We start from the raw sequence: 13,652 nt of genomic DNA, 5'->3' as shown, positions 1-13,652 counted from the left end.
TATTTAATTTCTGCATCTGCCTTTTCTTAGTTTTTGAGGCATGCACGAGTCTAAAGGGGTTGTTTAACAAATACTGTTGTACATCTGTTTTTTTCCTTAAAAATGCTGGAGCTGCTGGGCTGCAGCAAATGTAGCAAATCATAGTCAGGAACTTGAGTTTTTACCAAATATTATTCTCTCCCAAATATCCTAATAGTTTAATGGCCAAATTGATTTGCAACCCACCTTTAGACTTCCCTCTCCCTATTTCATAATTCTTTGTGATACCAGAAGGTTTTGAGGGCTCTGTCTGTGTGTGAGGAAAATAATTCCTCACCTGGCTTCCCTTGGCCAACCATGGGTGGGTCAGGATTTTAAATAAGCAGGAAAAGCCTTTGCCTGGGGGAGTGGGATCTCAAGAAAAGCCGTCCTGCATTCCCAAAAATATTTTGGAGGGTGCATCACAAAGAGCTGCTTCCACTGGGAGAAGGAGAAATGAAGTGAAATGAAAATATGCCTGAAAAAAAAGCAAATGCAGCAGGGACTGAGCACATCCCTTGGAGTAGAGAAGAGACCAAAAAAAAAGACACAAAGAACAATTTGTGAAGCTCTGAGACAGTGGCAAAGGATAAAAATCACTTTTCAGAGAGGAAGCATTTGCCTGTGTAGGTGTGGAGAAGGATGCTCAGACAGAGCAGGGATTTGTCTGGCTGGAAGGAGCCTTTCTGGAAGATGAAAATGCATTTTTAAAAGGTGAATCCCTGACAGTGAGCAGGGAAATGTCTGGGAAAGCCATTAGGAAATAATAAATCAGGGATTGGGTGTCGGGTTGTTCGGTTCAAACCCAGAAGGTTTTGTAAATGCAGCAGCACTTAAAGGTTTTTGGGATTCTGGGAATTGCTGTGACTAAAACCAAGAGTAGGAGCTTTTAACCAAAGCAAAGCAGCTCTGCTGAAAAACAAGAAGTTGGATTTATGAATCTGTAAAAGGCAGTGGTTTTATATTCCCCCTCACATTTTAAAACATCTGGACAATCTTCTTAACATTTGGCCCACACAGACATTGCAATGTACTGAGCTTCAGTTATATGTGATTTAAAAGAGGGTTTTAATGAGATTCAAGTTAATAAATTTCACCTTTTACAATTCAGTTTTATGGTGCTGTGCAGAAATAATATTAATTTAATATTAATTAACACTATATTATTTATAAATAATATTTATGATAGAAATAATATTAATACCATATTAATAATATGAATAATTTTCACCATTTGCATTTCAGTTTTATGGTGCTGTGCAGAAAGAATTCCTGGCTTAGTCTGCATAGCCCAAAAATCACACTCTCAATTACTTCTTCCCCATATAATTGCCAAGGGAACGTGTCTGGAACCTCAAATTCAGCATTCAAGTGGCAGGGATGGCAGAAAAAATGCAATTTAATTGGGAATGTGTGCCAGGCTCTTCAATATTATTTTTTTTCTGGGATAGGATCAGGTTTGCTGGGCTCTTCCCAAGCACCAGGGAGGTTGTGTGGCTCTGTCTGACAATATTTGCTGAAGTCTGCTAGGTCAGATCAACTTCACACAGGTGAAGCAAAACCAATAAACACACATTTGTTTCAAACACGTTTTGGCAGGGTTGGGGAGGAGGGAAAAAGGAGGGATGGAGGCTGGAAGTGGAGGAATTTTCAGGCTCAGATGAGTGATGGGTGAGGGTTCCCAAACCAGCAGCACTGTCAGGTGGAGTTTGGACACATTTGAAATGATAATCTGGGAGGGGAAGGAAAAACAGAGAGCAGGGAAGAACTGGAATTAATATCTAATAAAAATGTGAGCAATGAAGGCATGGAGGAGATGAAGCACAGAGGAAAATGTCCCTGTGGTGTCACAGCTGGGGCTTGTGATGAGAACAATTCCAAACTGAAAACAGGGGGAAATCCAGGGAATAACCAAGGTTTTCCTGGTTTTTTTGGCTGCATCTCAAGCAGTGCCCCCAAAGTGTCAGAAGGGATCAGTGGATGTGCCCAAACTCCTGGGTGGTTCCTGGGACTGGCTTTGGCTGAGGCCATGGCTCAGCTTATTATTATTATTATTATTATTATTATTATTACTACATTATTATATATATATTTAATAATACTAATACTAATACTAATAATCTCTGTTCCCTGGGACTGCAGGTGGAATTTTATCAGCCTGACCATTTCATTTGTGCCTCAAGCTGTACAAAGCCATTCCTGATAATGCTTATTTTTCCTTTTTTTTCAGTCAGCCAGAGTGAAGCTTCTCCTGGGGAGAGTGAAGACCCATTTCAGTTGTGTAGAGGATCCCACAGGCACATAAATGCAGGTGTGTTGGTTTTGGGGGTTTATTTATTTTTTTTTTTTTTGGTGGGAGGATTATTTCCTAAACTATAAAATTGGTGGTTTGGGCTTTTTAAAGCTTAGAAAAACATGGAGCAAAGAATCCAAATAACTCAAATTACTTTTAGCTCTTTCTGTTTAAGCACTGGGTATAAAATGAGATTTTATTTTGAGTGAGAGCTGCCCTGTTGTGTGCATCCTTGGCAATCTAAAAGCTCTTGCATTAAACCTACTCATTTTCCTCCTGGAGAGACAGAGAAGTAGTAATAAAAAATAAATGCCAATAAATCCTATAAAATACATCATGACTCATAAACCATCAGCAGTTTCAAACACAAAGGGTGAGAGAGGAGAAAACAATGAGAGATATTTTGCTGTTAAGGGGCTGTAAAAATAGGAGCTGACTTTTTAAAAAAGGAAATATCAGATGAGAGCTGTTTAAATCACTCAGGCTCAAGTGTTGTTTTCCAGCCAACGAGGTGCTGAAGGATGTGAAAGTTATTTCTGCTTTGAGAAGAGAAACCTTGCAGAAAAGCTGTGGCACCACCAGAAGAGAAGGGAATGATTTGGAGCAGAGTTCCCAGAACCAGAATAATTTCTTTTTTCCCCCTTTTCACCTCGTTGATTTTGAATAAATGCCCACCTGAGGGTTTGGAGGATTGTGGTGCCCAGCCAGCAGGGATGGATTTGTGTCCTGATAATTCCAGCTCCCCTCACGTTTCCCTTTGCTCTCTTCCCTGCACTCCCAGTATCTCAACGTAAAAGAAGATTGCAAAGCCATGGCTTTCTGTGCAAAAATGAGGAGCACCAGGAAAAATGAGCTCAACCTGGAAGCTCAACACCAGGGGCTGGAAATCCTCTTCTACCTGCAGGACAAAGCCCCCATCTGTTACTCCAGCGGCGAGTTCACCTCGGAGGAGCTGTGCATTGAGGCTGCCCAGAGGTGTTGTGAGTATTGGGATTTATTTCAGCTCTCAGGGGCTGGCAGCAGCCAAAGGGAGGCATCCTCTGTGTGTCAGCCAGAGGAAGAGCCTCCCTATCCCAATAAATCCCCACAAAGCTGCTTGGAGCTCGTGTGCATCCCTCACGTGTCAGGGGCTCTGCTGTGCTCTTCCCTCTGGGCTGGGGCTCAGCAAAGCTCCTGGAATTCCACAGAAAAAGTGGATTTCATCTCTGTTTGATCTCACAGCCCACCGGGCTTTTGTGTTTACAGTTCTGAGGTTCTTTCCCCATGGAACACCAAACCTTGTCCAGCTGCTGTGGGGTGAGAACAGGGGAACTGGGCAGGAATTTTCCTGCAGCTCTCAAATGTTTTCTTTGCCTACATCCCCCTGGATTCTTGTAATCCCCTTCAGCTCATTTGCCTAATTGCTCCTCTTCCATGGGAATGGGTGAAATTATGGACAAACCTCACCAAATGAGTGCTGATGTTGGTTTTTTAAGAGATTTAAGCACAGTGAGGGGTATTTAACAGCCACCTATTTATGTTGGTGTGCAGGAGCTGCTCTTTGGGGGCTGGTGCAGCTGCTCCCAGAGCTGGCACAAGGAATTCCAGCAGCTCTGGGATGGAGTAAATGCAAAGTTAAAGCAGATCAGTCCATTGGTGTCAAAGTATGTTCTTAGCTGGAGCAGACCAAAGCTTTTCCTGGGTTCTTTCTCTGTGGACCAACCAAAGCTTTCTGCTTGTTTGCCAAAACCTCCTTTCACCTCTGGGGGTTGAATTTATTAATAAAATAAAGGTTTGGTAAAACTCCCTTTTCTGTAACCTGGACAAGATGAAGGTTTTAAATCATTTCCTTGAAGCTCAGACCTTGGGCAAAATCAGGATTTGAGGATCACTTTAACCCCAGAAATATCTGTTCAATCCACCCCAAACCCCATGGTTGAACCAAGGTGACAGCTCCACCTCAACCTTTCCTCCCTAATATTTGTTTCGAGCTAATCCCCCAGTATCAGTTTCTTTTCATGATCCAATATTTGCTTTATGCTTTTGTGTTTTGGGGTGTGGATGTGCACTGGAGCTTTGTGATTCATCCATTTGTGTGTTTTTGTGCCAGCTGTGTCCCCTCTGTGCCACAACCTCTTTGCTCTGTATGATGAGAACAAAAAGCTCTGGTATGCACCAAACCAGGTCTTCAAGGTGGACGAAAAATCATCCTTCAGGCTCCATTATCGCATGAGGTAAGAGAAAACACCTGAAAAAAAAAAGAGATTTATTTATTCCTGAGCTCCCTGAAGAAGCAGGGAAGCAAAACCAAAAGGAGCAACTTGGTTTGCACAGCTTAGAGGAGAGATGAGCAGCAGGAGCTTCAAATGTCTCCTGATTTCTTTATATCTTTGGGGTTTAACCTTGAGAAAAAAAGTTGAAAAAGTATGAGAAGTTGTTTTCACAAAGCTGGGAGTGAACAAGGTCAAAGTTAATTGGAAAATTGGCTTCAAACCACTGGGTTTTGTGTCAGTGCTTTTATGGATGAATTTCCATTTGAAGTGTTCCAGTTCCCACTGAAATCAGTGGGAATTTTACTCCTAAAAGGAAAAGGCAGCAGGCTGTTGCTTTTGGAATTCTCCAGGACTGCCAGGGGTCTGTGGGAAAACGTGAAAAAATCCAACCAGGAGCCAGGATATTCCCAGGATCTGGGGCTCAGACGTAGCCCCAAGGCCTCCTGGAAATCCAGCACATGGATCTGGGGCTGGGACAGTGCCCCAGCCTCATCCAGGGGGAGTTTGATCCTTTTAGGATTTGTTAGAAATCTCATTCTGCACCACTTCTGATTCGTCTTCTTGTTCTTCTTCTTCTGATTCTTCTTTTGATTCTGATTCTTCTTCTGATTCTTCTTCTGATTATTCTTGTTCTTCTGATTCTTCTTCTTGTTCTTCTGATTCTTCTTGTTCTTCTGATTCTTCTTGTTCTTCTCATTCTTCTTCTTCTGATTCTTCTTTTGAATCTTCTTCTGCTTCTTCTACTTCTGATTCTTCTTCTATTTCTTCTTGTGATTCTTCTTCTTCTGATTCTTCTTCTTCCAATTCTTCTTCTGATTCTTATTTTGATTCTTCTTCTTCCAATTCTTCTTCTGATTCTTATTTTGATTCTTCTTCTGAGTCTTCTTCTTGTTCTTCTCATTCTTCTTCTTCTGATTCTTCTTCTGATTCTTCTTCTACTTCTGATTCTTCTTCTTCTATTTCTTCTTCTTGTGATTCTTCTTCTTCTGATTCTTCTTCTTCTTGTTCTTCTGATTCTTCTTCTTGTTCTTCTGATTCTTCTTCTGATTCTTATTCTTCTATTTCTTATTCTTCTTCTTCTGATTCTTCTGATTCTCCTCCTCTTCCTCTTCCTCTTATTATGACTTTCCTTGCAGCACTATGAGCTTTAAATGCTCAGTATAGGAGAGAAATGTATGAGATAAACTTGGCTTGCAGGAATAATGAATGCAGGAACTTTAGGAAGTGCACAGATCTCTTGGTTCTTCAAGGGCCAGCTGTAAGAAAATAACCTTGTAAATAATATTCCCACACTCTGGGCTGCAGGGAACTGCGAGGAGAGGGCTCTGCAATGTGATTTTTGAGCTGCAATTGTTGAACTGCTGCAAGGAGCAATGACTGACCTTTGCTTTTCAAGTTATGGTAATTCCTATTTCTGGAGGAGGAGGAGGATGCTGGGGTATTTCCCTTTTTTCTTTAGTGTTATTCATGCCTTAATCTCAGCTGTGAGCAGGCTGGGCAGACAAACACCACAAAACACCAGAAGTGAGGGACTCTGAAAGGTTTTTACAGAGCTCAGGGTGCCCCGAGATCAGGCACAGAAACAAAACCCGGAATAATAAAAATTCCTGCTGTCATGGGAATTCCCCCTGAGCCTCAAATTCCCTGTTTTTCTCAGTAACAGAGGGTGATATTTAAAGTGTAGTTGTGAGGATTTCATCCTTTTAATTATTAAGAACATCTAGTTAATTAACTACTTTTAAATTTAATTAATTTTTTAATAATTAACTTTTCAATTCAATTAATTAATTAAGAAATTTGAGTCTTAAAAACCAGATTTTGCTGTGTTTGGTGTTTGTGTTTCTGCTCTGGGTGAATGATGGGAGGCACCTTCCTTTAAATTCCCTGAACAGCTCCCTGTAAAAAATAATTTTTGCCTGTTCATAACCCAACAAGGTGATTTAAGATAATTAATTACTCCAATTCTTTTGTTGTTTCCTGAAAATAATTATGAACACAATTAATTTATGCTGAGCTTTATTTTCTGTATTTTTTTTTTCTGTTGTACCATTTCGTAGAATGAAGCAGTTGGAAGAGCCACTGCTTTCCATCATTAAAAAAAAAATTTAATTTAAAAAAAATTAGTTTTTTAAAATTTTTAATAGAGCAGTGGATTAACTGTACGTGATCATTCAGAAATGAATTCTTTAAATATTAAAATTTTTTAATTAAAAAAAAATTAGGTTTTTTTATTTTTAATTTTTAATAGAGCAGTGGATTAACTGTATGTGATCATTCAGAAAGAATTCTTTACAAAATTATTTTTAAACAATTAATTTTTTAATTTCTTTTTAATAGAGTGCCAGATTAACTGTATGTGACCATTCAGAAATGAATTTTTTAAATATTAATTTTTTAGTTTTAAGAAAAATAGTTTTTTAATAATTTTTAATAGAGCAGTGGATTAACTGTACGTGATCATTCAGAAATGAATTTTTTAAATATTAAAAATTTTTAATTAAAAAAAATTAGGTTTTTTTATTTTTAATTTTTAATAGAGCAGTGGATTAACTGTATGTGATCATTCAGAAAAGAATTCTTTACAAAATTATTTTTTAAATTAAATTTTTTATTTCTTTTTAATAGAGCAGTGGATTAACTGTACGTGATCATTCAGAAATGAATTTTTTAAATATTAATTTTTTTATTTTAAAAAAATTAGTTTTTAAATAATTTTAATAGAGCAGTGGATTAACTATACGTGATCATTCAGAAATATATTTTTAAATCCTTCTAAATTTAAAAAAAATTAAAATGTTGATTTTTTTTTTGTAGGATTTTGTGGATCTCTGTAGTATTTTTGTAGGATTTTTTTGATCTCTGCAGTATTTTTGTAGGACTTTGTTGGTTTGAGTAGTATTTTTGTAGGATTTTTTTGATCTCTCTAGTATTTTGTAGGACTTTTTTGGACCTCTCTAGTGTTTTTGTAGGATTTTGTGGACCTTTGTAGTATTTTTGTAGGATTTTGTGAATCTCTGTAGTATTTCTGTGGCATTTTGTGGATTTCTGTAGCATTTGTGTAGCATTTTGTGGATTTCTGCAGTATTTTTCTAATATTTTGTGGATTTCTATAGCATTTTCTGAATTTTTGTAGCATTTTTGTAGCATTTTGTGGATCTGTGGAGTATTTTTGTAGTATTTGGTGGATTTGTGTAGTATTTGTGTAGTATTTGTGTAATACTTTGTGGATTTCTGCAGCATTTTTGCAGTATTTTGTGGATTTTTTGTAACATTTTTGTAATATTTTGTGGATTTTTGTAACATTTTTGTAGCATTTTGTGGATTTCTGCAGCATTTTTGTAGCATTTTGTGGATCTTTGTAGTATTTTTGTAGTATTTTGTGGATCTGTGGAGTATTTTTGTAATATTTGCTGGATTTTTGTAACATTTTTGTAATATTTTGTGGATTTCTATAGTATTTTGTAGCATTTTGTGGATTCCTGCAGTATTTTTGTAGTACTTTGTGGATTTTGATAGCATTTTTGTAATATTTTTTGGATTTCTGTAGCATTTTGTAGTATTTTGTGGATTTCTGCAGCATTTTTGCAGTATTTTGTGGATTTTTGTAACACTTCTGTAATATTTTGTGGATTTTGATAGCATTTTTGTAGTATTTTGTGTGCTTGTGTTTTTTAGTAAAGAAAGTTTGAAATTTTAAATACCTGGAGTTTTACCATCTCCCCCTCTTGTTTGAATTAGGAATAGTCTATTGATGACATTGTTAATTATTTGTTGGGTAGATATTTGATTGAATTTTCTATTTTATCAAAATTATTATTTAATAATTTTTTTTTATAATACTGATTTTTATACTTATAAAGGAACTTCAAGTTTATAATTTTTTATAAAATGATATAAATTTTATACAAATATATACAGGTGGGTGAAATACAAGGGTTGGAATTTTTGTGTAATTTATATTTCTGTGGTTTTTTTTTTGTTGTTTGTGGAGTGGTTAGTGGTTTTTTTTTGTACTTGACAGAGTTTTAGATTTTTTTTACTGAAATTTAGTTAGATTTTGTATTTGTTAAAATACAAGTAAACTTATGTTTTTGTAGGAATTGGAGGATTTTGAAAAAAAATTTGGCAGTGAAGAATGGGTTTTGGTAATAAAATATTATATAATATCACAATAAATAACATAATATATAACAAACTATTATATAATAGCATAATAAAGAGTACAATATGTAATATAATGTAATAGAATGCAATCTAATTAATGCACTATAATATAATGTAATGTGATATAATGTCATGTAATGACTGAATATTTAATATTAATATATAATATAATACAAATAATGTAATATATAATGTAATGTATATATAATATATATAATATATATAATATATATAATATATAATATATAATATATAATATATAATATATAATATAATGTAATGTAATATGATATAATGTAATGTAATGTAATATGATATAATGTAATGTAATGTAATATGATATAATGTAATGTAATATAATGTAATATAATATAATATAATATAATATAATATAATATAATATAATATAATATAATATAATATAATATAATATAATATAATTAATATAATATAATTTTGTAGGATTGTGTAGAGCTATGTAAGGGAATGATGAGCAGTGGTGGGAGATGCTCTGAGGGGGAGCTCAGGGCACAATTCCCTCCCCAGCTCCCCTGGGAACGGGGAAATTCCTGTTCCTGTTCCAGATGTGGAAGGGAAATACCCAGAATGACTCCCAGGAATCCAGGGAGCTTTCCAAGGAAAAGATTCTCCTGCACTCACTCCTCCCTCAGACTATGGGGCTCCCGTTGTTTTTGTGGCTCCTCAGTGGTGTGCTAATGAGAGCAGTTAATTAGGAAAAGGAGCCAAGTCTCCTCTCAGTCCCAAACAATACACAGAACCTCGCCCCTGATTGTTTTCAGGAAATAACAGAAGAATTGGAGTTGTTAATTCTGACTCCTCTTCTGCGGGAGAACAGGGAAGCAAAGTCATTTCCTCTGGATTTCAGAAGGATTTGCTTTGCTCTGCTCTCCAGGCCTCAGCCCGAGGAGTTCCTGAGTATCCTCTGCTTCTTGTCAGGAGTTTTTGGCACAGTTTTGGGCTGGAGTTCCTGCCTAAGAAGAGCTCAACTCAAAATATTAACTTTATTTTGCTGAAGATCCTGACTCTGCAATGAGGCTGAGCCACTCCGGCCTTGGCCGCTGCAGATTTGGGGCTTTATAAATGGCAATCCCAAACTGGATTGGACTGGGAGGGACCTTAAATCCCATCCCATCCCATCCCATCCCATCCCATCCCATCCCATCCCATCCCATCCCATCCCATCCCAGGGACACCTCCCACTGTCCCAGGTGCTCCCAGCCCTGTCCAGCCTGGCCTTGGGCACTGCCAGGGATCCAGGGGCAGCCACAGCTGCTCTGGGAATTCTATTCCAGGGCCTGCCCACCCTCCCAGCCAGGAATTCCTTCCCAATATCCACCTAAATCTTCCCACTTCCAGCCATTCCCTGTGTCCTGTCCCTCCCTGCCTTGTCCCCAGTCCCTCTGCAGCTCTCCTGGAGCCCCTTCAGGCCCTGCCAGGGGCTCTGAGCTCTCCCTGGATCCTTCTCCTCTCCAGGTGAACATTCCCAAATCTGTCTTTCTTCACAGGAGAGGTGCTCCATCTCTCTAACAAAAAAAAAAAAACAAACAACAAACCCTAATAATAGATAATAATTGTATTACATAATAATTTCCCCCCAGTTCCTCAGGCCAGGAGTGTGCTGGAATGTTGGCCCACTTTACCTTCAGGCAGAAGTGTGACCGATTCTTCCTTTGAACTGCTTTGCTTTCCAAAACCCAGATTATCTTGTGGAAATGGAGGCTTTTCCCAAGGGAGGTTTTTCAAGGTTCTGCCTTTTTTTTTTGGCAGATACTATTTCACCAACTGGCACGGGACCAGCGAGAGCGAGCCCTCGGTGTGGAGGCACTGCCCCAGGAGGGCCAAGGCCTATGACAAGAAGCTGGCCCCAGAGGGGACCCCCATCCTGGATGCTGATTCCCTGGAATACATCTTTGCCCAGGTTGGAGCTGTCTCTGAGGCTGTATTCCCATAAAAACTGCTTTTAAAAACCCTCTTTTTAAGCTCCTAAAATGCACATTTTGTATCCTGTTAGTAGGGGAAAGGGTTTTCTTTTTGCTGCTGCCTGGTGGAGAGGAGAGAATTTGCTGCATGAAGGAGGTGTAAAGAAACTCTCCCAAAAAAGGGTTTTATTTTTATAGCTACTTTCTTCTGAAGTGAATTATTTGTGTTTATAAACGCTGCCAGTCACCTTTTGTGAGACATTTGCACAGAGAGGAGCAGCACCAGAGGGAAATCTGGCAGGCCTGGGTCCTTTTAATGAGGTTTTTTTACTGGGTGGTGTTAACGATTGATAAACATTTACTGATAACCCCATGGTGATAAAGTTTGATCATCTCACTGCAGTTTTGCTCTCCTCTTGTGCCTTCCAAAGGATTTTTCAAACCAGAAGCTTGAAAAAAAAAAAAAAGGGGAAAATTCAGGTTGATGAAAGAGCAAATTGAGTGCACTGAGAAAATCTCATTTACTGCTGATTCTGAGTAGAATTCCTGCAGGATTTTCACACTGGGAACCACAAGGAAAGAGAATTCCAGGGAAACATTAAAGCAGTGAGGCACAGAAATGTCTTTGCTCTTTGATAACCACACACTTTCCAGGCTGTCCCAGAGCAAGAACTGGCTTAAAGATGAATCCTTGAGAGGCTTTGGATGGGAAGGACAGGGATAAAGCAGAGACACAAAGTTGGTTTTGTGGAGCAGAAAATACAAGGGTTGGAATTTTTGTGTAATTTATATTTCTGTGGTTTTTTTTTTTTATTTGTGGAGTGGTTAGTGGGTTTTTTTGTACTTGACAGAGTTTTATATTTTTTTACTGAAGTGTACTTAGATTTTGTATTTGTTAAAATACAAGTAAACTTATGTTTTTGTAGGGATTGGGAGGATTTTGAAAAAAAATTTTGGCCGGGGGATGGTGATTTCTGTGGTTAATTATTTAAAAATTTGAATTTTTGGTGGGCTGATGTATAAAAGAAGGGGAGGAAGTTCCAGCTTCTGCTTGCCCAAGGATCCTGGGCTGAATTCCTGGCTCAGGGACAAACTCTGGGAAGGACCAACTGGGTAATTTGGGTTTTTTTTCTTCTGTTAAGGGCCAGTATGACCTAGTGAAGGGCCTGGCACCCATCCGAGACCCCAAAAACGACCAGGAGGTCCATGAGATTGAGAATGAGTGTTTGGGCATGGCTGTCCTGGCCATCTCCCATGATGCCATCAAGAAAAACATGAAACTGCCAGAGCTTCCCAAGGACATCAGGTGAGCTGGGATCCATCCTTTGTCCCTGCTGCTGTCCCAGGAGGAATTTAATTTAACATTTAATTTAATTTAATTTAATTTAATTTAATTTAATTTAATTTAATTTAATTTAATTTAATTTAACCCCTTGCTTTTCCTTGCAGTTACAAGCATTATATCCCTGAGACTCTGAACAGGACCATCAGGCAGAGGAATTTCTTGACCAGGATTCGGATCAATAACGTTTTCAAGCATTTCCTGAAGGAGTTCAACAACAAAACCATCTGCAACAACAGCGTCTCCCCGCGGGACCTGAAGGTGAAATATTTATCCACCATGGAGATCCTGACCAAATATTACGGGGCAGAGATCTTTGAGACCTCGTTTTTGCTGATTTCTGCTGAGAATGAGATGAATAAATTCAATTGTGGAGACAACGAGAAGTACGAAGTGATGGTGACGGGCAACAACGGCATCCAGTGGAGGCTCAAGCCAAGTGTGAGTTCCTTGAGAAATGGGAATTAAAGGGGTTTTTTTGGGACATAACAGCTGCTGAAAGATTGTGGTCTTCAGACACTGCAGAGCAGCTTTTTGTTGGAGGGGCTTTTAGAGGATTAGAGGATGATCCGGGCTGGAAGGAGCTCAGGAGGTTCCAGCCCAACCCCTTTTTAGGCTTAGTTTGGAGCAGACCAGGCTCAGGACTTTAATCCAGGACTGAGCACTGCACAGCCTCTGTGGGCAGCCCTTCTACCAGGAGAATGTGCAAAACGTTCCAGAATTAAATAGATTTATTTCATATTATTATTCTAGAATTTATAGTGATTTTATAATTCATATTCTAATTATATTCTAATTAATAATTAATTTGTATCATTATTCTAGAATGAATGTTAGGTCTAGAGCAAATATATTACAATACATTATATTCTATACTTTATATTATTCTGTATATGAATTTTACAATTTATATAATTTTATATAATTTTATATAATTATATATAATATAAAATTTATATAATTTTATATAATTTATATAATTGTTCTATAATTCCAACTAATAACCAATTAATATTACTATTCTAGAATGAATTTTTGGTATAGAGTAAATGTAGAGTACATTAGATTATATTAGAGTACATTATGTTATTATTTTAAATATTATTATATTTATATTATTATTCTATAATTTATATAATTTTATAATTTATTTAATAATTTTGGTCTATAATTCTAATTAATAAATAATCTATATCACTATCCTAGAATGACTTTTTGGTTTTGAGTAAATGTATTACAATACATTATATTCTATATTTTATATTATTGTTCTGTATATGAATTTTATAATTTATATAATTTTATATAATTTTATACAAATTACATAATTTTATATTTAATATATAAAATTTATATAATTTTATATAATTGTTCTATAATTCCAATTAATAACCAATTAATATTACTATTCTAGAATGAATTTTTGGTGTAGAGTACATTAGATTATATTAAAGTACATTATGTTATTATTTTAAATATTATTATATTTATATTATTATTCTATAATTTATGTAATTTTTATAATTTATATAATAATTTTATTCTATAATTCTACTTAATAAATAATTTATATAATTATTCTAGAATGACTTTTTGGTTTTGAGTAAATGTATTACAATACATGATATTCTGTATTTTATATT

The 13,652-nt window shown here is 36.7% G+C and overlaps 1 protein-coding gene across 3 annotated transcripts in view; it reads left to right on the top strand.

Moving 5' to 3' along the window:
* JAK1 (Janus kinase 1) overlaps positions 1-13,652 on the top strand; it is a 55,265-nt gene that overhangs the window by 21,373 nt on the left and 20,240 nt on the right. The window contains exons 1-7 of one of the 3 annotated variants that reach the window (XM_053985415.1): positions 111-732; positions 2,253-2,329; positions 3,093-3,291; positions 4,401-4,524; positions 10,516-10,666; positions 11,810-11,973; positions 12,117-12,450. In XM_053985415.1, the coding sequence (XP_053841390.1) occupies positions 2,324-2,329; positions 3,093-3,291; positions 4,401-4,524; positions 10,516-10,666; positions 11,810-11,973; positions 12,117-12,450 (978 nt within the window). In that variant the 5' untranslated portion in view covers positions 111-732; positions 2,253-2,323. Of the gene's footprint in view, positions 1-110; positions 733-2,248; positions 2,330-3,092; positions 3,292-4,400; positions 4,525-10,515; positions 10,667-11,809; positions 11,974-12,116; positions 12,451-13,652 lie in introns of those variants that run through there. The other 2 variants (XM_053985413.1, XM_053985414.1) reach the window with 2 other exon arrangements.

This window comes from Vidua macroura, chromosome 9 (genome assembly GCF_024509145.1).
Source record: "Vidua macroura isolate BioBank_ID:100142 chromosome 9, ASM2450914v1, whole genome shotgun sequence".
Classification (NCBI taxonomy): domain Eukaryota; kingdom Metazoa; phylum Chordata; class Aves; order Passeriformes; family Viduidae; genus Vidua; species Vidua macroura.
Note: the sequence above shows the minus strand (reverse complement) of the source record. Positions and strands in the feature narration are given on the sequence as shown.